Source organism: Macrosteles quadrilineatus, unplaced genomic scaffold, assembly GCF_028750875.1.
Source record: "Macrosteles quadrilineatus isolate MER2022 unplaced genomic scaffold, UCM_ALF_1.0 Scaffold_4__1_contigs__length_99947679, whole genome shotgun sequence".
Classification (NCBI taxonomy): domain Eukaryota; kingdom Metazoa; phylum Arthropoda; class Insecta; order Hemiptera; family Cicadellidae; genus Macrosteles; species Macrosteles quadrilineatus.
In genome coordinates, this window is record NW_026542597.1 from 86495373 (window position 1) to 86522213 (window position 26841).

The following is a 26841-nucleotide window of genomic DNA, read 5'->3' on the forward strand; positions in this document are numbered from 1 at the left end:
TATTTCTGAAGATGAATTTAAACCAAACAATAAATGAAACATCTTTAGCTATATCTGAAAAGTTACGAAAACAAATATTATAGGAGCAAATCCCTTAACTGTTAAGAGGCAAATTTTTTTCAGATAGTTCACCCGTGGTATTTTCTAACATTTTTCTGTACTTTCCTGTTAAAGGTAACATTCATTATTATCGATGATTTTTTTTTTCGATATATCGATATTTTTATTTTCCGATCCATTACAAATTGACAACAACTAACTGATCTTGTTTAGGCTAAAATATTCTAAGCTAACCTAACATAACCAACCAAACTTGCTAGACCATTAAAAAATTCCATTTGGGTTTGATAATAGAAAAGACAAGTTAAACACGGTATTTTTAAATGTTATAGCAAGTTTGGTTAGTTATGTTAGGTTATTTTTTTAGAACAGTTTAATTTCATTATTGTTTGTTGATACTGAACAATATTTATCGCGTAGTTGTCAGCTGATATGTTTCAATTTGTTAATATCGATATATCGAGAAAAATCATCGATAATAATGAATGTTCCCTTTAACAGGAAAGTACCCTTTTGTCCAATGGGACGTTCAAAACGGTAGTGATGTCAAATATAATTTTACGATCAGGTTTGTAAATATTTAAAAACTACCCTGAAACATTCATTTCATATTTACACCATTTTTTATACTTGTAATTCTTGAATGTTGATTTACACTTGCACACTTTTATCCGTATATTCAACATTTAAATTTTAAAGTATAGCCTAGATTTCTAGTAACCATTTCATAATTTCTCACTCCACACCAAGGCGAGCGCAATTCGTACTCCTCTTGACCGCCTTTATTCCTTTATTGTTTTGTTTATCCGTACTCCCCCCTCCCTCCCCTCTTCCGCGACTGATAATACTTAACTTTGCCAATTCCTCCTCATTCCCTCCGCTCGCCAGCGCCGGTTGCCGCTCTTTCGACCAGTTTCGCGCGCTTTTCACACCCTGACGTCCGCAGTGTATCCGATTGTGAGGCGAGGTGCAAGTTGAAATAGTTTTTTGACCTTTTATCTCCAGAGTTACGAAAATAGATCACCTAAGGACTCGACTCAACAGCAAAAGAGAACTTTGGAAGAAGAATCGGTGGATGCGTCCAAATCATCACTTTTATCACAGGTAGGAGGTTTTAATTTTTGAATGAATTTGATTAATGGAAATGCTTTAAAAATATAGAATTACATTTAATTTTTTTTTTTCAAAAGTTGAAGTTCAAAGTTGAAGTTTTTTCCTCAGTTGTTACAACAAGATGCTTCAGTCCCCACAAGTTTTTTTTTTTTTTTTAGATATGTAGTCTTATTTTATTTTAATTTTAAAATAAATCAACAACGATGATTTTTAAAAGAGTTCAAGTTACTCTTCTTTTCACTCTTAAAAGGAGCTAACTCTTCCACACTATTACTGTATACCCGGTTATTTACGTTTAAGTAGACCTGTATTAATTATACAGAACAGGGCGTTGAACTAAGTAGAGTTTTTATCATTAATTCTGTACAAAATACTTTCTGCAAAATATTTTCACTATAAATGGATTTTCTTCGTCGCCGACTAACTGTATATATTAATCAAAGTAGGGGACTGAAATTATAATCTAAATATGTAAATCGTGTTGTGCTAAATATCTGTATTCCATCAACTTCGTGTTCACTCCTTAATCATTTCATAACTAATGTGTACTCCCTTAACTATGTAGGCCTACAATCGTAATTAAGTTACAATTATAGACATAGCCCTAGTTCTGTATATCGGTAATACTAAAAATACAAATTTATAAAACAAGTGCTAACGTAATGCTCAAATGTATTTTATACACTTATGTGTTTTTTATAAATCATACAATTGTATAAAAACCTCCAAACAAAGTGACTATATTTTAAGTTCTGCTTAGTATATCAAAGAAAACTGAGATGTAGTAGAAAGATGCAATCATTGACTATGCAATTCACCGTCTGAATATCTGCACCATAGCTACATGGCGAATATTCAATTCTTCATTTTAATTCTAATCGTTACATCTACGCACTTCCGTGTAAAAGCAACCACTGTCTTACGCATTACATTTTGCATTGCATTACGCATTAAATGTAGGCTACATTACACACATTACGCACATTACGCACATTACGCACATTACGCACATTACGCACATTACGCATATTACGCACATTACGCAGAGGAACCGCATAACAAGTCAGGGATCTAATATTGCAAAATATTTTAGAATGTTGGAAACATAAAATTGAATAACAACGAGTAAGTAAAAGTTACTCAATTGAACTTACACAAGGACACGATTGCTAAATATGTTGCTTCAGATGAAGAATGAAATCAGAATGTTTATACCTGTCGAACACTTCTTTTCTTAAGGTAATTTTAAGTTATAGAAATAAATGTTTCTTTCAAAGATAAAATGCACCAAATATTTAATTTTTTTTTATTTGTATTGAATAATGTTAAATAATGTTTCTTAGGGGTAACACCTATTTAGATAAATAAAAAAAAAACTATAAAATACAAATTAATAGAGAGGAGGGAAATAACACGTTGGTAAATTGTTTAGTATTTTGAATATTTGTGGTTTACTTAAAATATGACACAATATGCTTGTTGCAACGTAGGTATAAAGATAATTGAATATTTCCGCAATGAAAGTATAGATACACGTTATAAATTAATAACTAGTGACATTGTAATAAGACTATCTGAATGAACTCAATAATTTATAATAACTGCCTGGATATGAGGATTAAATATCCTCTGAATTCATATTATATACTTAATATTTCCATAACAGATTCCGAAATAAATATATAATTTATTCTGAGTAAAATTTATATTTCATAAAAGGCGAGGCAATATTTTTACGTGTGCGTTTCTAAGAAAATGGAATTCATAATATTAAACGTTTATGAATCGTGAACTAAAATAATATTTATTTTTACTATTCCAATGCTTGCCTCAACTTACGATTGGAATTACTTCCGGACATAAGTGTATGTACTTATTGATTAATTGAAGGATTATCTAAATTTGTACAATAAGTAATTTTTTATACGACTAGTGGAAGTAAGTCTTAATTCCTATAGCCATAATATTTATGATATTCATATAGCCATAATGTTCTACCACTTCATATAAACAATAGAAAGAAGTAAAGTTCCCACAGGTTTTTGTTGCTGCTTGGTTAAAATTAGTTTTTGTCATAAATGTATAAAGAACTAATAGTGCTACACCCTGTTGGTAAACCATATAACCTTTTTAATATCATAGAAACAAATTGTGTAGTTGGAACAGCTGGCAAAATTATTGAATTCCTTTTAAATATGAATACTTATAAGGTTAACATGGGAAACTCTAGAGCCGCAGGGGCGGGGCCCGAAAGGATTTTTGAGATAAGAATATGTCTATATGTTAATCGGGAATGTGAGCTATAATCATACCAAATTTCAACACAATCCGACCAGTAGTTAATGCGTGATTGAACTTCAAACAAACAAACAAACTACAAAGACCCATTTTTTACCCTCCCTGTTGCAGCAAACCTATGTACTCGTTAAACTAATTATATTTAAATAGGAAATAAATAAAATAATATATCTAGCTGTACATAATCAGTTATTTCTGTGTGGTATGGTATAATGTAATACACTTCATGGTAATACAGACATTGTATATCCACTATTATAGTATAATATTACAGTTTTAATAATAAAAAACAAACAAACATTCATCATAATTAAACATGATTCAATCTTCATTCGAATTCATTTTATGACAAATATCTTTTTTATACTCTTACAAATTTGAAAATTTGCAAACGAAAGTTTTACCTTGTCCCTGTTGCAAAGGTAGTCATTATTTACTCCGCAACTATTGATCGGAACAACAGTTTGTTAACAGTTGAACAATGAATTTGCGAAAATCGTCTCCACATTGTAGTGTCATTGTTTATAATATTCACGGACGCGCGACCAGCGCAACTCAATGCAAATTATGAGCAATGTAGGTTATACGGGATGTGCCGTAGTGTAGTACGTTATTGAATGGGTGAGTAGATATATTTTCATTTAATTTTCTGGTTTGTGATTTTTTTCAAAATACAATTGCGTGAATAAGTGTTGAAGTGAGTGATTCATTTTTGTGTAATTTTAAAAATTGAATGTTTATAATATACTATAGCTGACCCGACAGACGTCGTCCTGCCCTAATGTCGTTTTATGTCAAATGCTTGTTCATTTTCAAGATGAGCTTGTTCGCATGGCTCAATCACGTCCTGGTTGAAGTTCGTTCGCTACGCTCACTCACCTTTAGGTTGGAGCTCGTTCGCGGCGCTCACTTGCCTTCAGGTTAGCTCGTTCGCTACGGTACCTTGCCTCCAGGTTGAAGTTCGTTCGCTACGCTCACTCACCTTTTGGTTGCAAATTAGCTGTTTTCTTAAATTTAAAAAAATAATAGTGCAGCACCCTTTTGGTAAACATATTAACTTTTTAGCGAATTTCCCATATAGGGAATAAGCTTTTACCGTAGTAAAAGCTTTCACCGTAGTAGCATGGTAAGACCTGGACGCGGGACCGATTTTTTTTTCATTTTGAGGTCCCTAGAGGCCAAAAACACCATCCTTTCAAATTCATATATATATTATATATGTATATATATATATATATTCTAATATATAAAATTCTCGTGTCACAGTGTTTGTCTGCAAACTCCTCCGGAACGACTTCACCGATCGTTATGAAATTTGGTGTGTAAATTCTGTAGGTATGCGAATCGGACGTAAACTATTTCCCGTTTCGAAATTCTTAAAAGGGCTCCGCCCCAGTGGCTCTGGAGTTTCCCATGTTAACCTTATGAGAAATGGAATTAATGAATCTTAACAGCTGTTTCAATTAAACAAGTTGGTTCTGTTCTATGATGTTCAATAGCATTAAAGTTACAAGGATTACCAACAGGGTGCAGCACTATTATTTCTTTTACATTTATGACAACAGCTAATTTGCAACCAAAAGGTGAGTGAGCGTAGCGAACGAACTTCAACCCGGAGGCGAGTGAGCGTAGCGAACGAGCTAACCTGAAGGCAAGTGAGCGCAGCGAACGAGCTCCAACCTAAAGGTGAGTGAGCGTAGCGAACGAGCTCCAACCCAAAGGTGAGTGAGCGTAGCGAACGAACTTCAACCAGGACGTGATTGAGCGATGCGAACGAGATCATCTTGAAAATTAAACGTAACGGTACTTTCTTTCCATCGGTCTGTCTTAGGGGAAACCTATAACTTAGGCGATACGAAGTTCGCCGGGTCAGCTAGTATATATATATATGTGTGTGTCCGTTAGCACGATAACTCGAGCAAAAATGATCCGATTTTGATGAAATTTGGTACAAACGTGTAAACCTACGTTTATTCGAACGAGTTCGCGATCCAGCATGATCGGACCATGGGAACGGGGGTTTACGGGGGGTTCTATGGGGTAAAAATAGGTTTTTCCCATTTTTGACCCAAAAAACATAAAATTTAGCAATATCTTTCCAAACCATTTTGTAGAGCTTAAAAAACAAATAATTTAGTATATTGAAGCGTTATTATGCGCCTAATGGTTACGGAGAAAATTCCAAAAAATTGTAAATTTAAAATTCCCATGTTATTCTTATGGAGAATAAGTAAATTGTTGTAGTTTGCTTGTTTATGAACATATTTTGATCAAATTTGGAAAATGTTTTTATTTCTTACTAACTATTAACGTTTAAAAAAACAGTTTTACCCTCCCTGATGCAGCAAACCTAAGTACTAGTTAAACTAATTCTATTTAAATAGAGAATAAATGTTATATTTTTAAGTAGACATTTCAGTGTAAATCCAATCAGTCAAATGGAAATTCGCTTAGTCTGCAGGTTTGCTGCGGCGGGGGTATTAATGCTTTTGAACATCAGAGAATCAAATTGTTTAGTTGAACCAGCTGTTATAAGATTCTTTAATTCCATTTAATTATGAGTACTAATAAGGTTAACATGGGAAACTCCAGAGCCACTGGGGCGGAGCCCTTTTGACGGATCTGCACCAAACTTCACGCATACCATCCTTGAGTAATGCTTAATAATGCCTGAAAGTTTCATTACAATCTGTCGAGCGGTTTTGGAGTCCATAAAGGACAAACAAACAAACAAACATACATACATACATTGGATTTTATATACTGTATATAGATCATAAAACTGTGTAAAAACAAGAGTATACCTACTTGTACAATCAATATCTCTCTAATTATAAGAAAGAACTTTTGAAAAACTTTTGTGGGTTTATCCAATTGCGGGTCGAAAATGAGGTTTTGCCGGCTCGATCGAGAGCCGCCAAACCATTTCGGTCCGTGGTACGAATATTTTTCACCACACTAGTCCGCTATTACCACTATTCACCACAATAATAATGCACACTGTCAACACAAATACTTAAGGTTATGTGAAGGAATAGTTTGAGGAATCAGAAAAAATAATAGCATACAGTTGCTAGGCAACAGTGACAATAAAACAATTCTATTGCAATGCTATGGATACTGATTGCGTATTTATGCATTCATGTTTTTAAAAAGTAAGCGGACAGCTGATTTTGCGGCCCTAGGGATGTAAAAACCTGCTCGGTCCCCAAATGACGATGACAGCTGGCATGGCCAGCAAAACGTAACTTCCAACCACCAATTAACGTATGTAAAACAGGTAAAAACATCATAGTGTGGTGAAAAAAATATTAATTATAAGAGAGCGGCCTCTTTCCATAGATAGCTCTAAAGTAAAAAAATCAGGGTTTTTTCCTAACCAGCGTAATAACATTTGTACAACGGATTTTACACTTTGAATTTCTTTCAACAGTTATATCTATTGCGAAAATAACATACGGAAACCAATCTTCACGGACAAAGGAAGGATTTTTCCTTTTTTAACCGTCACATTTCTTTACATGGGTATCAATTCGTAATATTAATCAGGGTCATCTTTCAAATATATGCTACTCTTATTGCAGATGTGTCTGCAAAGCTATCTAAAACATAATTCAATTTCTTACTGATTCATGAATTATAGCGTACTTTATATTTACTTAATTATAAAATTTAATTTGTACTACTATAGTCGTAATTATTTGAAATATTTTAATTATTTTACTTTTAACCAGTATTGACTTGGGGAGGGGGGGGGTTTGGAATCGATTCAAAATTTCCAATAATAATTTACAGCCTAGCTTAAACATGCTCCCTTAAAGATGAATTACATCTTACAGCACGTTTCTAGTCGGTGTATAATAATATGTAGATTGCGACTTTGCTTTTACCTATAAATGTTTGATTATTTGAGCCACTAAAAACTACTCTAACCAATTAAACATAAAATTAAATACCACGCCGTAAATTTGACATTAAACTAAGATAAAAACATAATTTGAATTAGGTTTTAGAACTAACGGTAGGATGAGTAGTCTAAAATAAATTTTGTTTTTACATTCTAAAAGAATTTGTGTACTACTGCCTTGTATTGACATGAAAATATTTTAAGTAAACTCATAAAGATAACGTATAAAAATTATCTATAAGCAGCAAAAATTGTATTTAGATGAACTATGGGGATAATCTATAAATTATAGTAAAAACTGTTGTTATAAGGAAATTTCAGTTAGCGTGTTACGATTAAATATTTAATTAAGGGTGGGGCGAAGCGAAGCTATTTTTAGTATATTAAACGCCTGATTACTTAACGTTTGGATTGCACATTAAACAAAGGCATTATTCATTTTTACATGCCATTGTTTGTTAACAATCTGTATAGAATGTTTTAATTAAGTTACTCGTATTTTGAACAAACTTCTAAACACAGAATAACTTTTACAATATACTTTCAGCCAAGTAAGTAGACTACTATACTTCAGTATTTATCAATGATTTTTTTCAAGTTTTGCAGTAGTTTTAGTAACAAATGCAACTAAAATTTTTCATTGTATTTAAGGAAGAAAATTAACTGGTAACTTTAATCCGTTTTCAATATTTTCCTACCACTTAATTTAATCGAAAATATGAAGTTGTTGGATATAAAATTATTTTAATCCATGATTGTTTTACGTACGTAAGTCAAATGTAGAAAATTTCCCACAACCTATTCCTATTGGAAACAACAACTCCATTCAAGCGAGGTATAAAAACACCTACTGGGTATCGGCAATTATTGAAATTGGCTTCTGAAATACCTTTGAACCTGATAAAACCAGATTTATCCTGATCCTGATGATGTACGTCACAACATACTGAAACAAACAACGTTTTGCGCAGAATCTTTAAAGATTGCGCAGTAAATTAGTTTTAACGAATTACTTTTACCGATTAGTAAATTGCATGAATTTTAGAACGGAAACGGTGGGTCATAATAAATTACGTCACTGGCCCGAATCTAGTCCTGATATAACAGCTGGTATAGACGATTTTGAAACGTTCATTAAAAAATAATACAATTCCTGGGCGAGTGACGTCATTTTTTTATATAACATGATCCATACCGTTTCTGTTCTAATATTCGTGAAATTATATCTATACGTAAATCCTTGTGGTGTCAAATATGTTGAATAATTATATTAAATATATATCAAAACTATTTTGGTTAATCAACCGATTAGGTTCAAATTTAGCCTCTTATGTCCAATGATTGTCGAATGCACTATTGTTGAACTGTTGAAAAATGTGTGATTTTGAATCTAATATTTTTCAGTATTAAAGGAGTATGTTTAAAAGGATTGTTCTGTGTAGTAGGGTAGGTATTACTGTAATTTTAAACTAGTTTTCTCTTATTTTTGAATTTTGGGGATGTCACAATCGGTGAAAAAAGATATTTTATTTCTATGGTTCTTTAGACGGGAATTTTTTGATTCTTGACAACAACAATTTTTTTTACTGGCCAATGGTAGACTGAAATCCTGACCATTTTCCTTACGTGGATGTTATATGACCCATATGTAGCAAGTTATTATATAGTTTAGCAGCTACAACACTCCAACATTAATATTTTGTAATCATGTTTTCTCGTAGAAAAAAAAATATGAAAACTAGCAAAAATATTAGGGTTTGTGGAGACAAAATCTAATATTTTTGCTAGTTAGGTATTGTGTTTTATTGGTTACATGAAAATGAGGTGTGATGTTAGGGGGGGGGGGACAATGAATTTATTCACTTTATTTTTGTTGTCTTCAACATACCACATGTAAGAGAGGTAGGCTCCCCTACCTCTCTCGGTCCACACATTTTAGTTACCAAGTCAAGAAATGCCAATCACTAAACCCGTTACACCATTAGATTGCTCAACACTCAATCAACCGCTCAGGCAATGTTGATTTTGCGTTGATTGACGCTTGTGAAGGTTCAGAACTAAAGTGTTGGCGTGGTTAGTTCAGCACACATTGACACTTGAAGTCCTGTGAGAGAGAGAGAGTTAGATTGGGGGGAATAAATAGGGGGGGGGGAGAAGTGTATGGCTAACATGGCTAAACCACATTCCATGTGGTAGGTCAGGTGGTTGACCCAATGCCGGTAATGAATTATGTTTACACAATATTTTTATGATATACTTCGAGTTAGAATTAAATTTATTCTTTAAGTATTCATTTTCAGTAGAGTAAAAAGAGTCATTAGTTGAAATCTCAATAATTTGAACATTTTACTTAATTCATTGGGTACTTCTCCATTGTACCCATACCAAAATCAAAATCAGACCACACATACATGTAATCTATTTTACAAAATTTTAACAACTCTTCATCTTGCAGACAGTCTGTTTTACCCATCATTCAAGTCTTCTTTAAAATATTTTTGTCAATTTTCTTCAATTTTATCAAAAATATTATTTTTGTTTTAATATGGCTGTACATTACAAATCTCTGATTTAAAATGTGTCTAACAGACTGATATTTACTGTACAACATTCTTTAGTTAGTATTTTCTCCTTTTATACTAACAGACAATTGCACAGTGATTATATATGCTATATTATAATGAATATGCTTAACCAAAGACCATCCAATTAATTGTAGCAGTGCATACAATTTGTATACAGTTCATATTGACAAAGAAGTTATATTTGTATATAAAATCTGCACACAATATTATGAACTTAAAATGAATTTCCATATTCCTGATTGGATTTACACTAATGTGCCTCCAGATAATAAATCAGAATTATCCCCTATTTAAATATGTAGAATTAATTTAACGAGTACTTAGATTTGCTACGGGAGGGTAAAAAAGTTTTTTGTTGTTGTAAAATGTTAATAGTTTAGTAAGAAATTGATGTATTTTCCAAATTCATTCCAAATTTGTTCATAATCAAGCAAACTACACAGTTGACTTAATCTCCTTAAGAACAACATGGGAATTTTAAATTTACAATTTTTTTGAATTTTCTCTGTAACCATTAGGCGCATAATAAGGCTTCAATAAACTAAATTATTTGTTTTTAAGCTCTACAAAATGGTTTGGAAATAAATTGTGAAATTTTGTGTTTTTAGAGTAAAAAATGGGGAAAACCTATTTTTACTCCATAAACCCCCGTTCCTATAGTCCGATCATGCTGATTCTCGAACTCGTTTGAATAAATGTAGATTTACACAAATTTCATGAAAATCGGATCATTTTTGCTTGAGTTATCGTGCTAACTGACACACACATATATATATATGAATTTGAACGGATGGTGTTTTTTGGCCTCTAGGGACCTCAAAACAAAAAAGTAAATCGGTCTCGGGACCAGGTCTTACACACTTGAACAAATTAAAAAGCATTTTATTATAATGGGAAACTCAAAACTTTCCTTTACACAACAAATTTAGAATATTTCTTTTGCTAAATATGCTGTCAATGACAGTGAAATATTCTGATTTGTGTGTATACTGTAACCTTTTGGGTTTCTTTTTCCAGAATAAACTCTGTTCCTTTGGTAAATCTGCAATTCTCACAAAAATTCTTAAATGGTCCTTATACTCCACATCCTTAACTCGTACAAAGTATACGTTGACACCTCTTACGACCCTGATCATGAACTTGCTAGGTTTATACCCCTATAAATTCCACCCAGCCCATGAAGTCCGGTTGGAGCTAGCAGCTGATCAGAGTCAGTTGAACTGGTTCGTAGTCGCTGCAACTGGTTCCGACCAGTTCAATCTGGCTGGTTAAACCTAATCAACCAGAGTTATGATGTATTGAGTTTCTGGGAGCGGAATGTACCTTTTTGCGGTGGATTTCCTCTCGGACATTGAAGGACAAAAGAAAAATACACAAAGGATATGAGAATTAGGGAATTGTTAAAAAATCCCAAAAAACTGTGTGAAGTATATTAATGTATTAAATTATCTCTAGAGTACCGGTACTAAGTTAGGACAAACTTAAGAATACTACAAGACAACAAACTTTTAATACCCTAAGAATGAAAATAGTCTGGGTAACCGAGTGGTTAGTGCTCACCTTCTAATCTAAAGTCTGCTGGTTCAATTCCAAACAAGATCGTTACTAGACACAGTCAATGGGCTGTCAAATTAATTATGCTTTCTAACAACAGGTAGACAGATAGTAAACAAGACCAAGGTTTGGAAACCTTTGGGAATTGTTTGGACCCTTACAAAACAACTTTACAGATGCCACTGGCGTGGATAGAAAAAAACTGAATGTTTTTCTGAATTGCATATTTTATGTTACAATCAATTGAATCAACTCTCGACTTGAAAAACTAAAAGAGAAGCCTCATTCCTTAACCTTATTCATCTATTTATACTCTTAGAGTTAAAACCTGTCTTAAACTATTTCATAACAGATGGGATGTCTACTTCACTATTGTAAGTTTATGCAAACAACAATGTAAAATGTCAGCTGATCTTTCAATGCCAACTCAGAAGACTCAGCTGATTTTTCAATCGATAAGAATAGGTACTCTTGCAAATCTTGCAAAGGATCAACAAACCAGTTGGCAAACTCCTAAAATTGTTTGTTGTCAGATTAAAATTCCATTTGCAGACACCCTAGACAACCAGAATTAATTGAATGGGCATCTTTTAAACTGCATTGAGTTGCTTAAAACCTCATGTTTACAACTAATCGTTAGTTAAATCAATTGTTTTCATATCTACTAGAAATACAAGATAGGAATACAAATATTTCAATCACAGACTTATTGGATATACCAAATTGCACTTGAAGGAAACATGTTCTTTGACCTTCGCTTAATTATAGTGGAGCCGCCAACTGTGATGTAAAAAAAATCCTACTAATATTAGGTGTTGAGAATTATTACGGATGATGACTTGGGGTTTTGCAACAGTTCGATAATTCACTTTTGATGTCACTGAGTAGATTTTAATCGGCAAGTTAGACTTGCTGTGAACTTTTGTTCTAAGATAGATATGCAAGGATAATAAGTATAGCTTATAGATGTAAGATGAGAATTTAACACAGTATGAAAAGCTTATAAGTCTTTGAAATGTTGTTAATGAATCTTAAATCACTAATTAACTACCAACCAAGTAAACTTAATGTTTCACTAATAAGGTTTAAATTACCTGGCTTCTGTCATCGATCCTCGGTAGTTTTATGAAACTACAGCTGTTTCATGCCTATCACTGGCACATCTTCAGGTTTGTTGAACGCCAGCTTCTTTATATAACATCCCTCGGTGTTGAGTTCGTCATGGTTACACAAAAAACATGTTGACATTTACACACACGAAAACACGCACAAAACATTTAAACATTAATTAAAGAACGACTGCGAAACGTGATGCGGCGCCGGTGATGGATAAGTCGCGACTCATCCATGTTCATTAATGTTTCAAAATGAATGAAGTTTTTGTATTCAGAAAAAGTCTGTAGTAAACAGAGGTGGTTCTAGGATCTTGTCAAGGGGGGGGGGTTGTATATGGGGTGTTCCACACCAGGAGGGGGTTCGTTGGTCCTCCCCTGGAAAATTTGCAATTATGTAAGCCGTTTGGTGACTTTTAAAGTAATTTTTAACTTCTAGAAGTGTTTTCAAATACGACAAAATGTATAGTTTATTTCATATTTCCAGTGTACATTGGGGGAGGGGGGGGGGCTTTAGCCCCAATAGCCCTCCATTAAAAAAGTTCTTTTCAATAAAAAAGTTATAGTATTTCCATTTATTTACTCATCCAAATAATCTTATTTGTTACTCATGTACAGTACCAAAAAATATGCAGTCTTAGATGCCAACGACTCTTCTAGATTCCAATAGAGAGTTGAATTACAAAGTTGGAACTTGATTCATGTGACGCAACAGTTTAGATTGTGTTACGATTCAATAAATGATGCAGAAGATTGATGCTCGATGCCATGAGGTCGAGCAGTGCAATAATTGATTGGGTGCAAGTGTCTGTCGCATCGTATGATGAGTTCTGGATGAAACCGATTATGATTTAGCTTTGATTGAGGAAATTTCGCATCATAATGAGATAAGAATACTAGGGTTTAATAATTTATTTTTGTAAAAAAATACAACCGACTTCAAACCTCACCAAATCCGAGAGTCGGTGGTTCTATTCCGAGTAGAGACAATTTTTGACCCTAATTTGTCATTGGGCTGTCACTTAACAATGTCAACTGAAGGTCAACGCCTGATCTGACGCCTGATAGTGATAATAACAACTAACAACACTAGGGTTTATACAATACCATTACAAAAACACCAAAAATGCACAAAATAATATCTAATGCCTAGAAATACATCATAAAGAATATCTGTAACTTTTCAATGTCTTCCAGGAAGTCATCACTTGTGGCTGAGGCACCAAGATGGCTCTGGGTCTCGTGGCGTCCTTAGTCGTGCTTCCCGCAGTGCTGGCATCTGACTTGTGTCCCCAACATGAGCATCCGACGTTCGAGTGGCTCGACTACGTCGTGTTGGCAGCAATGCTCGTCGTCTCATGCTGCATCGGCACCTTCTACGCTTTGTTTGGCAGCAAAGCCGAGACTTCCGCTGACTTTCTGCTTGGCGGGAGCGACATGGGCACGATTCCCATGGCTATGTCTTTGGCTGCTGGGTAATATTTGTTATTAATACCATGAATTAGAATGTAGGAAGAATGTAGAAATTGATAAGATGAGTGTGAAAAGTTGAGATGATCTCAAATTTGGGGTAAACATAAAAAAAATAATCATTAGAAAAGACCTTGACCAAGTAGAGTTTTTAAAACGAGTATGATCAAAGTAATGTAAGAAATCTATGGAAATTCTTAAGAAGTTAATTTTCTACTGGAGTGTGTATGCATATCTATGTTGGTCACACTGAAAACAGAGACATAAAAGCACAGATATCAAATTTTTATACATATGTTTTGCTTTGATTAGGGGAGATTTAACTCCTTATAAATTAACTGGCTGAATATTATGGACTAAATTATTAAGGTTGAATCACTCAAATGTCCATCTTGGACCATACAAATTAAAAACTCACTGCCTCAAAAATTAAGTCTAGTAGCTAATAGATCCACAAGTGGTACCACACTCAGATTAATTAAGACTAGAGGTCGTCCAGTGGTCGAAAACTCAACCAAAAATATGTAACGTACAGACTTCTCTATTTTCACGCCACACTGTTAATAAAACATGAGATGGAATTTCTTTTGATTTTCTGTTAATTTGATTGTTTTGTCACCAGCATGACAACAAGAACCATGTTATTTTTTTCAAAAATTCAATTTTGTGCTTATTTTTTAGCTTATTTCAATTTATAAAGGGATTCTACACATCTACAGGAAAATATCTTCCGAACAGTATGCGTAGATTTTCCCTGCAATGCACACATTTAGTCTAACAAACCGTTTTCTTTTGCAGGTTCATCACCGCCATTGAACTGTTAGGGAATCCATCGGAGATGTATACTTACGGCACTCAGTTCTGGATGACCTGCGTAGCTTTTGTTATTGTTGTTCCTATAACTTCATACCTGTACCTGCCTGTGTACATGAAGTTGAGACTAACTTCATGTTACGAGGTAAGAGGTTACACCTGTAAACTTAATTTCTCCAACATGTAAAATTCCCTTAACAAACCTAAAGGTTTATTACATGATTTATTGTATTATATTTAAAAGTTAAATCCTTTCTCTCCCTTCAATGAGTAAAGGAAGTGATGTTGGTGACTACGATGATGATTTTGCACGTTGTTCTAAAGGGGTATAGTTAGATTGAAAATTGAGTCCACTCTAGAAAATTGGACTCTAATTTTCTAGCTGTAATAGAAGCTCAAATTGAAAACAAACATTGAGGACTGCCTTAAATTTAAATGTAAACTAATTCTTAGGTTCCTATCCTAGAAGATCATAATAAAAATTCTTCATATTTAGCATCTGTTACTAGTAGAAGAAAATTTAATTAAGATGGCAAAAAAAATATATATACGTGTGCAAATTTAAGAGGGACCAAAAAGGTCCCACCCTTAAGCTTTCATCTATTAAATGAAATATTAAATCACTTTATAATTTTTGGATCAATAAAATACAATCATCGGAAAATCTAAACTCTATAGTATTGGTCACAAATTAAATAATTAACCTAATCGAATGGTTTTACATTTGTTTTAGTACTTGGAGATGAGATTTAACAAGAAGATCAGAGTAATAGCTGCTGCATTGTACATGCTCCAAATGGTGAGTAAATATCTTATGTAAATCTAAAAATTGAATATATTGTGAATTTAAAAGGGTTTTGGATTTTCTATAAGACAAACAAAACACTTGTTTTGCTACGTAATTGGAGGGAAACAGAGTAGATAAAATCAACAAATGTTTGGAGTAGACAAAAGAAAAATTGGAAAAATAAAAATTAAAGAAATATTAACATTGTCTTACACTTAACACACAATCACAATCTCATGGGTGGAAGACTTTAAGCAAAGACCTGGGGCCCATTTCATAATAAACTACAAGTTACAAGTTACAACTTGTAACTTGTAATTTCCATTAGATTTGCATTGGGCGATCAGCTGATTTACTAATAATATTAGTTTGTACTTTATTATGAAATGGGCCCCTCACCTTTACTCTAGAACCTCTAGATAGGATAACATTCCAAATATCAAAACAAAAAACAAAGTTGAGGAGTTTTTGTTTTTTTAATCATTGACATGGAGAAAGTTTCCTGTAATCTTTAAATAACAAGTTTGATTTATATTTGAAATCGTTAAAGAAATATTAACTTTTTCAACATTACAGTTTTTATTTGTGATAACTTCAATTTTTTCAGGTTTTGTACACATCTGTTGCTGTTTATGCTCCAGCTTTGGCGCTAAGTCATGGTAAGTTTCTTTTTTCTTTTTGAGTTATTGCACACTAACGTAACTGAGGCTCTCATTGCTTTCTTGGATAAACAATTCTTGAACTCTGATCTGTGATTTCATAGGTAGATTGCTTGAATTGAAACCAACAACATTTTTCAAATTGCCCCTCATTGAATTTGGAAATTAAACTAGTTCTGTTTTGGATGCTTCAAAATTAAGTTTCTCTAATACTCTCAAAGAATAAATAAAGGAGGTTAGTTTACCTTCATTTTGTATAGCGATTTCTAATACCTCCTCTAAGCGTTCAAAATGATGATAGTTTTTTAGATCCTTGTAAAGAATATCAATCTTCACTCATATTGAGGTCGTCAAAACATTAAACACGCACACACAAACATTTAAACAAGACATAAAAATAACAATTCAAAATCTATTACTGTCCACAGGTACGATCTGCTCGGTTGACCTGTCCGGACTCAAAGCTTAGTAATAAAGAATCTGTTTTTATTGATCATTTTACCCCATTTTACAAAAGAACAGCAGACTAAGAGTTCGGTTATAGTAACACATACTAAAAATAAAATACTCCAAAACTCATAAATATATAGAGAAAAAATATTAAGAAAACAATTAGGAGTATTTTGAAAGTTTTGATGTAGCATAAGAAAGTCATAAAGCTTATAAACAATTTTTACCATACGAAGAACTCATGTATTAATGAAATTCATATTCTTGTATATGTTTCAGTGACGGGGTTGAACACATACATAGCAGTCTCTCTGGTCTATGTAGTTTGTATATTTTATGCCTCCCAGGTAAGAATTTACATAAAATATTTTACAAATTTAAAATGTAATCTATATTTTACCATAGACAAAAAGATTTAAATATAGACCGTCAGCTGTGCTGCGGTTGCCATAGGTTCTGGCGCACACCGCTGGGAGCGCCATGTAGTTATGGCATACACGCTACGTAACTACACGGCACTCCCAGCAGTGTGTGCCAGAACCTATGGTAACCATGGTAACCACAGCACGGCTGACAGTCTATATTTAATTCTTTTTGTCAATGATTTTACATATTAGGACTAAAATATTCAATAACTAGTCATTATTTGTTTGTATACATTCAGAGAGCAACTTAAAAAAAATGCATTTACAAAAATAGAAGTCCTCTTGAAGGGGAAAAGCATAAACAGATTTTAAATATAAAACTGAATTGTTAACTTTTCCTCCCAACTGCCTGGAACTTTTTTTCTGAGAGTTAATTGTGTATTTGTTCACAATTAATCTTAACCTATATAGGTTAAGATATATATATTCAGACAAGAGTTTTTATTTCAAAAAATTAACTAGGTAATTAAGTGTAATTTAGTATAGAATAGAGTCGGCTTTAGGCATGTATGAAAGGTACAGCCAAGGCCCCGCACTTTAGAGCAAAATAAAAAAATGAAAAAGATTGTGAATTTTACGTCAATTATGAAAAAAGAAAAAGAAAGTAGTATAAATTATAATGTCATACATAGATATCTTTGTTGTTATTGTTGGGTTATGACTTTTTTTATAGTAAAAGACCCCTAAATGTTTGTACTGGGCCCCACGCCAAGATGCATGGAGTAAAAGGTTTTATGCTTTTACTCCATGCATCTTGGCCCCACGCCACCGAAGGCTAGCTCTGAAATAGAACTATGTTGAAGTTTAAAATATTTTATACATTTTAGTGGATCAGACTATGTTTTTATTTTATTCTTAAGTTTTCAAAGTATATCATAGAATTGAGAAAAAAAAACCAAAACAATAGAAGAAACGGAGATAATGAAATAGAATCATTGATTTGATTGTTTTTTCAAATCACACAATTATAGACAAATAATCGATGATTTTATATCTCATACTGACTCAAACTATAAACAAGCTTATTTTTTCCAGGGAGGAATGAAGGCTGTGATAATGACGGACACGTTTCAAGCGGCCGTGCTAGTGTTGTCGATTGTTGCGATCATCGCTCTCGGTCAGGACCTGGTCGGAGGATTTAAACACATTGTCGACGTCAACTACAAGTCCGGGAGGATAGAAGTTTTTGAGTAAGTCTTCACCGATAATTTAATCATATTTTTGCTTTCAGCCATAGAGTTACAGTTTTAAATAAAATTTTTTGTTCTTTATAAGTTCTTGGTTATTATTTGATGGCCTCAAATGCAATATTAAGCGTAACAATATGGTTTTAGGTTACTATGTATCTGTTGAGCAAGGACGCATATAGTAGCTTTCAGTAGTTTTTTGATGGTTCAAAAATAGACTCAGCTGGATCCCTTGACTTTTTAATAATCAACCTGGCCAAGAAACAGCTGGTATCAGTCAGTCTAAGCTACATAGATCATCTCACTACGTTCTACACTTTTGACCCTTTTACTCAGCTTAAAATGTGCACTTCAGTGTGTTGGTTGCTGTCTTAAATAACACATTTTGTTGTAACTCATTCCGATGTTTAATAAGTATAATTAGTACCATAGCCTCCTCTAATACAAGACCGCGGAGTGACAAAAGTGGCAATCCCATCAAACCGAATCAGCTGTTGCACTAGTTTAGAGGAAATGTTTTTGTTTACACTTTTGCTATTTCTGTTATTACCATGCAATAGGCATGACGTTGCTACGTTACCACACAACGCCATGGCCTTGTGTTAGAGGAGGCTTTTACGTAATAGATACAGTATGTTAAATTTGTTTTTCTTGCTCCAGGTTGAACCCCAACCCGACCGTGCGACACAGTGTTTGGTCCGTTGTGATTGGTGGCACTGTCTATTGGACCACAATGTTTTGCTCCAACCAGGCTTCCATCCAGAAGTACATGTCAGTCGAGTCCATCGGTCAGGCGAGAAAGTAAGTATATCATTGATTATAAAGGCTTAACACTATTCGTGCTGTCGACATGTTTGAACATAAAAGTTGCATTTATTTCAATGTTAAGCAATTGCGGGAATTCCCGTCATCAGCACCCAACGTGTTAATCCATCTTTATTAAAGAGAGCAATCTGGTGTATTTACTGGGGATTTTAAAAGACAAATATTCTCAAACTATGGGTTTAAAGCATTAGACTTCAAGTTTTGAATTGGTAAAAATATGGGTAACGTCAAAACAGACAGAAAAAAGCTGCTATTGTAACATAAAAACATTAAGATATATTTTGAGTCCCGAAAATGATGATGGCATGTTCAGAGGGCTCAAACTTACAAATACTGAGATAAGAAAAATTGCAAACATGCTGTAATATTATATCTTCCTTACAAGAATATTTTACAGCCAACCAGAGAGGCGAATCCAGAGGGGGCTGATGTTCCGTTGCGGGGCCTATTCGGTGTTTTGCTGTGACCGCGGGACTCAATGACATTGTCTACACAGCCGCGGAAAATTATCAAAATTTTACTGTGATCAAAAGAAGACGATGATGACGTTCCCGTGACCGTGAAAAATGAGGATGATATCTACATGGCCGCAGGAGGTGATCAGAATTCAGCCGTGGAAGAAGACGATGATTATCGACGATAATGTCTACACATCCACAGGAGATGTTCATAATTATGCCGCGGTCACGGAAGGCGATGATAGTGTTAGTTACCATGGGGGTTATTCAGGGTTTTGCTGTGACCGCAGGAGACAATGATGGTGTGTCTATGTCTATCTGACCCCGGGAATTGAACAAAATATTGCCGTGATCGGCACAGACGATGATGACTTTTCCGCAATTGTGGGTGCGGGAAATGATCAGAATTTTGCCGCGAACACGGAAGACGTCAATCATGTCTACAGGACTGCGGGAGTTGTTCATGAATTTTGCTAAGACCGCGGAAGACAATGATGATGTTCTGTTACCATGGGGGTTATTCCGGGTTTTGCTGTGACCCCGAGAGACAATAACGATGTGGGGTGAGGGGCATCATCTCTAATCTTGCTCCCCTTGTCAATCTACAGCTGGATCCGCTACTGCAGCCAACTAATTTTCATAATATTTTCCTTTTTGTCTTGGTTTGTTGTTCTTTTAACTTATATTGTCATATTGTTGTAGAGCATTATGGGTGAGCTGTGTTTCTCTGATAGTCATATTCAGCATCAACTTCTACACAGGAATGATCATGTATGCTGAATACAGCAATTGTGATCCCATCAGAAGCAAGGTAAAAATGATAAAAGTGTAACTTCACAAAGTTGTATCTCAAATCAAACATATTATGTTGTTTGTAAGTTTTTCCAAGCACCTTAAAATATCCTTGATAAAAAATTAACCATTACAAGTCTACAAATATTTATTAGCCTTATTTATAACCAACAGATCAGGTTATGAGGAGACTATTGGCCATTGGCTATTTTCAATTATTCTAATAACCCAGTTCCATACAAAATTCACAAGCAATTCCCAGACTTTTACCAGTCATTAAAATTCACGTGGGATTCTCGGTCTTTCTGAGTTCCACATCTTAGTAATGTTTTAGAACACATATAGGTTGTTTTCAATGTAAATATAGCAATTTTTCTTCCCCCGAACGGTTGATTTAGCAGGTAAGGGATTAGTGGGACTCCAATGTATGTTGTGAATATTTACAGTCATGCACTGTGGATGCGATACTCCCTGGTGTGGATTAACGTCCGCACTAGTGAGTACTACGAGTATCCGTAGAATAGATAATTAGACCAATTCGTTAATTACAAGGCTAAAATGTGGTTCAGATTCCACTATAAACTGTAGGTCCCTTAGTTGCCACTGGCTTAGTGGGCTTTTGATTAATAGCTGTGTCTAATGAATGTCGGCCTTTAGTCAATAACAAGACTACAAGATCGCGCCACTCATAATACACTCATCTCCATTCATACTTGGCTTAAAATACCTACTTTCGTATGGTCACCATTTCAAAGTAAAGTATTAAAAGTATTTTGCTCTTTCTTTTATTTATCAAAGTAAATATTGTAATGATTGTTCTCAGGTGATTTCTGCATCGGACCAGCTGTTACCTCTGTTCGTAATGAATACTCTCGGTCATTTGCACGGAATTCCAGGACTTTTTGTTGCTGGAATATTTGCGGCATCTCTTGGGTATGTTTGTTTACCTAGAATTTAGAAAAACATATGTTTATCTTAGCTTATATACATTATACACTATCAACAACTTCAGATTTTGGAGTAGGATTGGTAAGGATGTTAATCTGTACTATTTCTCAAAACAATATTTTAGAAAGTGGCAACCCCGAATTGCCGTCTTGCTCCTGACAAAAATACAAGATATTCTAATTGATCAGTCCTATTTTACCTTCTTTAATACAAGGTGGTGGTGTGGCGACGTTCACACCGGCCTATTACCAAGGCAATAACAATGTGTAAACACAAACATTGTGCAGAAGCTCCGAGTTAGTGCAACAGCTGTTTCGGCTGCAGGCTACATTGTTGCCACTTCCAGAGAAACCAGATGTTTGCCAATGATACCAACACACAATGTTTTAGTAGCATAATTTCCTTAAAAAGGTATTGCAATTAATTCTTTGTCACTCGAACTTGCCTCGAAACCCCAATCCGACATCTAACAACTGTATACTTTTCCGCAGGACTGTGGCCTCAGCTATGAACTCCCTCGCCGCAGTCACTATCAAAGACTTCCTTCACGGAGTTTGTGACTACACGCCCAAGGAACACAGAGGGGCTTCGCTATCGAAATGGATATCAGCTGGCTTCGGTATCCTCAGCTTCATGTTGGTCTTTGTGGTGGAACAGCTGGGGAGTCTTCTTGAGGTAAACATATTCAAAGCTACTTAATTGTTGATTACATTCTCAGTGAGTTTCAATTCAATACCCGAACACAACTTGCAGGCTTTATTTTTTGTCTATGTAATTAGCAAACTTGTAAATATATTACAACGCTGCTCTCTTTTCAACTAACATTTAAACAAAGAATATTGTTTATTGCATAATTTACTTTATGCCAGAGAAGGCATGGCCCGTTAGAGAAGCAAGGTACAGAGGAAACATGTTTATGCGTTGACTGTCCACTTTCAACTCTCTAGTATGTTGTGCTACAAATAATTTGTGACAAGGAAGGAGTACTGAGCACTGTGCGGAAATTCTTATTGTACAGGGTCTTCCTACACTGAGCATTGTAGTATATGAGAGCGAGGGGGGCGGTGTTGAACTTTGGGTCTAGACACCAGCACTAGTGCTATACTCCTCTCAAGTGTACCATTGAATGTTTCCTCTGTACCTTACTTCTCTATGGTGCTGGCTACTGTTCCTATCAAGAGTAAAGTACAATCCAAAGTATTGTTCCCAATTGTTCAAAAGTGTTGAACCATTAAGTAAACCATTTATGTAATGTTTCAGGTGGCGCTCAGTTTCAATGGAATGGCTGGAGGTATAATGCTGGGGTTATTCTCTCTTGGAATGTTCTTTCCTTGGGCCAACTCAAGGGTAAGATAGAATAATTATTGTATACTAGTGCACCTGTTGCTCGAATTTGAGCAATTGCAAAGTATTACTGGGGTTTTTTCAAAACGAATAACAGTCATAATTTCTGATGACTTAAAAGAGTCAACTCAAAGATAATGTAATCAATCACTCCACTCCAGTTATCGAAACTGAAAAACGAACGCTCTTGTGTGTATCATGAGTTTACTATATGAACAGCTGTAATTAATACAAATTATTCGTCCGTTTAAAAAAACAAAATCTTTTATCCATAAGAAATACATTGGTATTTTGATGGCCTGTGAGCCAAAGCCCGAGGACTTTTATTACAGGAATTGGTGAAAGGGGGCATCTACACAAACTATATACTTCATTTCGACACATTGTTTGTAAAAATCCGTCCATTATAATGGAGGAGTAGTGTTTCATAGAAATCGCCTTCACGTATTATATATAAGGATACTTATCATACGACTTGGATTTACTTAGGTACAATTCTAAAAATAGTTTCCTTGTGCCAATATTGACTTCTTTTCCCTTCTCTTTCAGTCTGATCCAATGATTACCAGTTATAGTTAAGAGATATAGTAAAACCATATTTAAAAGTTTTAAGAAGTTTGGTAACTGAAAGTAGACATCCCATATGGACCTGCTGCAACCAGTTCTTTCATGGACGAGAAAAATAGTGAGCACACCATCTGTTTAGTGTGATACAAGATGTACTATACTGGGAAATAAACAATAAGCTGTACCTTTTGTTTCTAGGGAGCATTAATAGGATCGTCAGTAGCGATGGCGCTGATTGTGTGGATCGGGATCGGCACACAGATTGCTCAGACTCGCGGCTTTGAGGCGGAAGTACACAAACCAACTTCACTCGAAGGCTGCAACTGTAACGCAACCTACATAGACAATCCTGCTTCTCTGGACAGTGGAGAGTAAGTTCTGCAACATTTACCGAAGTTTGTACGAGTGTAAAAGCTCCGTGGTGTGGTAGTGACTTGGGATATAAGCCAGATATAGCTGGTTCGAGACTGATTTCCTGCACTAACTTATCAATGTGGTCATCACTATAGGTTACCCATATAATTAAAACTGTATGTACTTAAATGACAGCCAGTGACTATTAAAAATTCTTGTGGAAAATAATTATTAATTGAATAAAATCGTAACTAGTTTAAATTTGATTCCTTTTTTTACGTGTTGCTCAAAGTGTTGCTGTAATCACCAAACCACTCAAACTAGTATTTTATTTTTTAGCAAGTTTATCAGCTTGAAGGACTATGAGTAGTCACTCCAGTGTTCTTTTACATGTCTTGTCAGTATGATCCTAATTGGAGGAACCAATCGTCTGGGTTCATCTAGCACACTTTGTGTAAAGGAAATACTAGTGTACTTGTCAAGTAATTGAATATGATTTATTTTCCAGAGTGTTTGTGCTCTACCAGATCAGCTACCTGTGGTATTCTGTGATCGGTTTTGTCGTCACCGTAGTGGTAGGCCTGGGCAGCAGTTTGGTCTACGAGCCCCAAGACCCTTGTCGTCTACATCCAGACCTGTTGTCTCCTCCGATCCTCTCATTGTTGCAAAGTTTACCTAACTCTGTGAAAGAATCTATTGGCTGGCCTGTACAGGTAGAAGATAATTTATGAGGAACTTTGTAAATATTTACTTGTAGCTGATTCTAAAGCCTTTTAAGGTCATTGGTCACAAACAATGAAACCTGATCTCCACCTATATCTACAAAAAAAAGGGAAACTCATAGACTAATCATATGAATTTTTTTTATGTCATATGAATTTAAAATTTTTCAATTCCGTCATTTACCTTGGATCCTGAAGTAGACAACCATATCATAGACTAACCAAATCAAGTAGACTTCTCATCACATTGTAAATTTGAAGCTGGATTTTTGTGTCCAGTTCATGTCCGGTGACACTGATCGCTAGAGTTGACAAAATTTTGTTTGTATTATTTCAGGGTTAATTTCATGATTTGTGCTGTTTGGTTATTCATCTAAGGAACGCGGTGTTTTAAATGACTGAAATAACAAGAAACAAAACACGATTTCTGCAGTGCACCTGACAGAACTAACAATAAAATTGGCTTCAGCTGTTCCATAAGGATGAGAAATCTACTAAGGGAATATGTTTATGGACCAGCTGTAGCGTAAGTAAAGCATTACTACTGTCACACACTTTGAGCAATGTTGGTTCATTATGCATATTTTGTTTCAGTCGAAGTCTTCCACCGAAAATATGGGAGGATCAAAAGACATCAGCTCAAAACAAAAAGACGGAGAAAACAAAGGAGTGATAAACTTGGGAATGGTGGTGGATGAGAATAATTGTCCACGGAGCAACGGAATTGAGACCAAAGGAGTGATCAACCACGGGCTAGAAATGGAGAACGAAACTTTCTGATTGAGCAGAGGAATCACCGTAAAAATAACCTAAGATTTTAAAAGATAATTTTAAGAAGTCGTAGAAAGGAATAACGTTTAGCTCACTTACCTAAGTAATTAAGAGCCCAGAGACTTAGAGATAGGAAACCAATCACTCATCATAGCACGTGTGTTTTGTTCTTTTTTTAGAACTTTTCAAGGAAGTAAATTTTCAGAGAAATTTAAGATAAAATGAAAAAAAAACATTGCTACAATAGGACAGTATTATACCAGTGCAATGTTGTGTGATAATTTTACTGTATCTAAAGCCACAAAACTAATTTTCTTATTAATCTTGTTGAACTTTATTCTTTTCAAGCAAACTTTTAAGCCGCACAGCTTGCCTTTACATTATAACCGATAATTTATTCTGATATCTATAAAAAAGATTTTCATTTCCAAAAGATCTTACTGTGATAAGGATTTGGCTCAAGATATGTGACTTTTGGTCGAGGATGTTGAAATAATTATTGCAAGTTTCAAAACAAAAACAAAATTAAGAGGGCTTGTTTTCAAGGAGGAAATGAAAGTAGGTGCAAGCAGATGCTATCTTTTAGTAAATTCTGATCATTGTTCGGGTGTAAGTTATCGATCAAAGTTAAAGTCAATAGTCTTTAATATAATCTTTATTCACATTTATTGAGTACAGAGTTGTGCCAATCAAGTTGAAGTTATTGAAACGTCCTGGAATTTACATACACAATGTAAATTTTTGATGTTACTTAAAACTTTATTTTGTTGATACATTTTTGTTAGTTTGGCGATTGCTTTACTTTAAAATAATATTATTGATTATTTAGTGTCAGAAATCAATGACCTATAATGAAAGAGTTTTCCAAAATTTGTTTTAAAGCGAGTTGGTGAAACTTACGTATGACATTCTAATTTTATTTTGTAAGATTATTTAAGTAACTCATGTTCGGTATGTCAAATGTATAAGTCCAATTCAAAAAGAGGTATTCAATATTTTTTTTAAAGTAAAGAGTGACATAAAATATGTAGTGCAATATTAAGTTGACATTTTGGAAATTAGCTGTACATCCAAAAATGACTGTGATAGCTGATCATTCTTTTTTAATAGTGAAGACCGTCTCTCCAATCAAATGTAGTATTTTTAAATATTTGTGAGTTAAGATAAGTATTTTTAAAAGTGTAAATATAGTCTTAGTGTAGGTTGTAAAGACCAATAAAGTATTATATTGAAGTTGTACAATAGATAGTTGAAATCTGAATGACCAATAGATTTTTAACATTGTAAATAGTAAAAATGAGTACCGGTAGTGTAAGTAAAAAGTTACACACAAGATGTGATGAGATGTTTAAGATGCTGATTACTAACACTTACACAATAGTACCTGCTTTTAGTGTTTTGTATGTTGTTGAATAAAAATTATAAGACTAAAGGCCTTATTGTATATAACCTTGAAAAACAATTCTACTTAGTATGTAGATTCTGTTGTGGGAATTAATACTGGTTTTACTGATGGTGAATTGTACTGGTTAAAACACACTAACTGTCTGATGAAAAAATAATTGGCTGAATTTTACTGTGTAATTAAATAACTTTAGCCTCAATCATGTTTACTTTAGAAATATCTAATTGTGTAAAAT

At 34.2% G+C, this 26841-nt stretch overlaps 1 protein-coding gene across 1 annotated transcript; it reads left to right on the forward strand.

The window, feature by feature from the left end:
- Window positions 1-953: 953 nt before the first annotated feature.
- On the forward strand, window positions 954-26621 carry LOC128992093 (sodium-coupled monocarboxylate transporter 1-like). Its single transcript, XM_054415500.1, has 15 exons — window positions 954-1164; window positions 13827-14104; window positions 14898-15057; window positions 15646-15711; window positions 16307-16358; window positions 17088-17155; window positions 18269-18423; window positions 19081-19221; window positions 20406-20514; window positions 21319-21428; window positions 21935-22118; window positions 22704-22790; window positions 23553-23725; window positions 24217-24421; window positions 25025-26621. Exons 2-15 carry the CDS (start codon window positions 13857-13859, stop codon window positions 25208-25210), a joined length of 1944 nt encoding a protein of 647 aa, XP_054271475.1. The 5' UTR covers window positions 954-1164; window positions 13827-13856; the 3' UTR covers window positions 25211-26621.
- The last annotated feature ends 220 nt before the right edge of the window (window positions 26622-26841 follow it).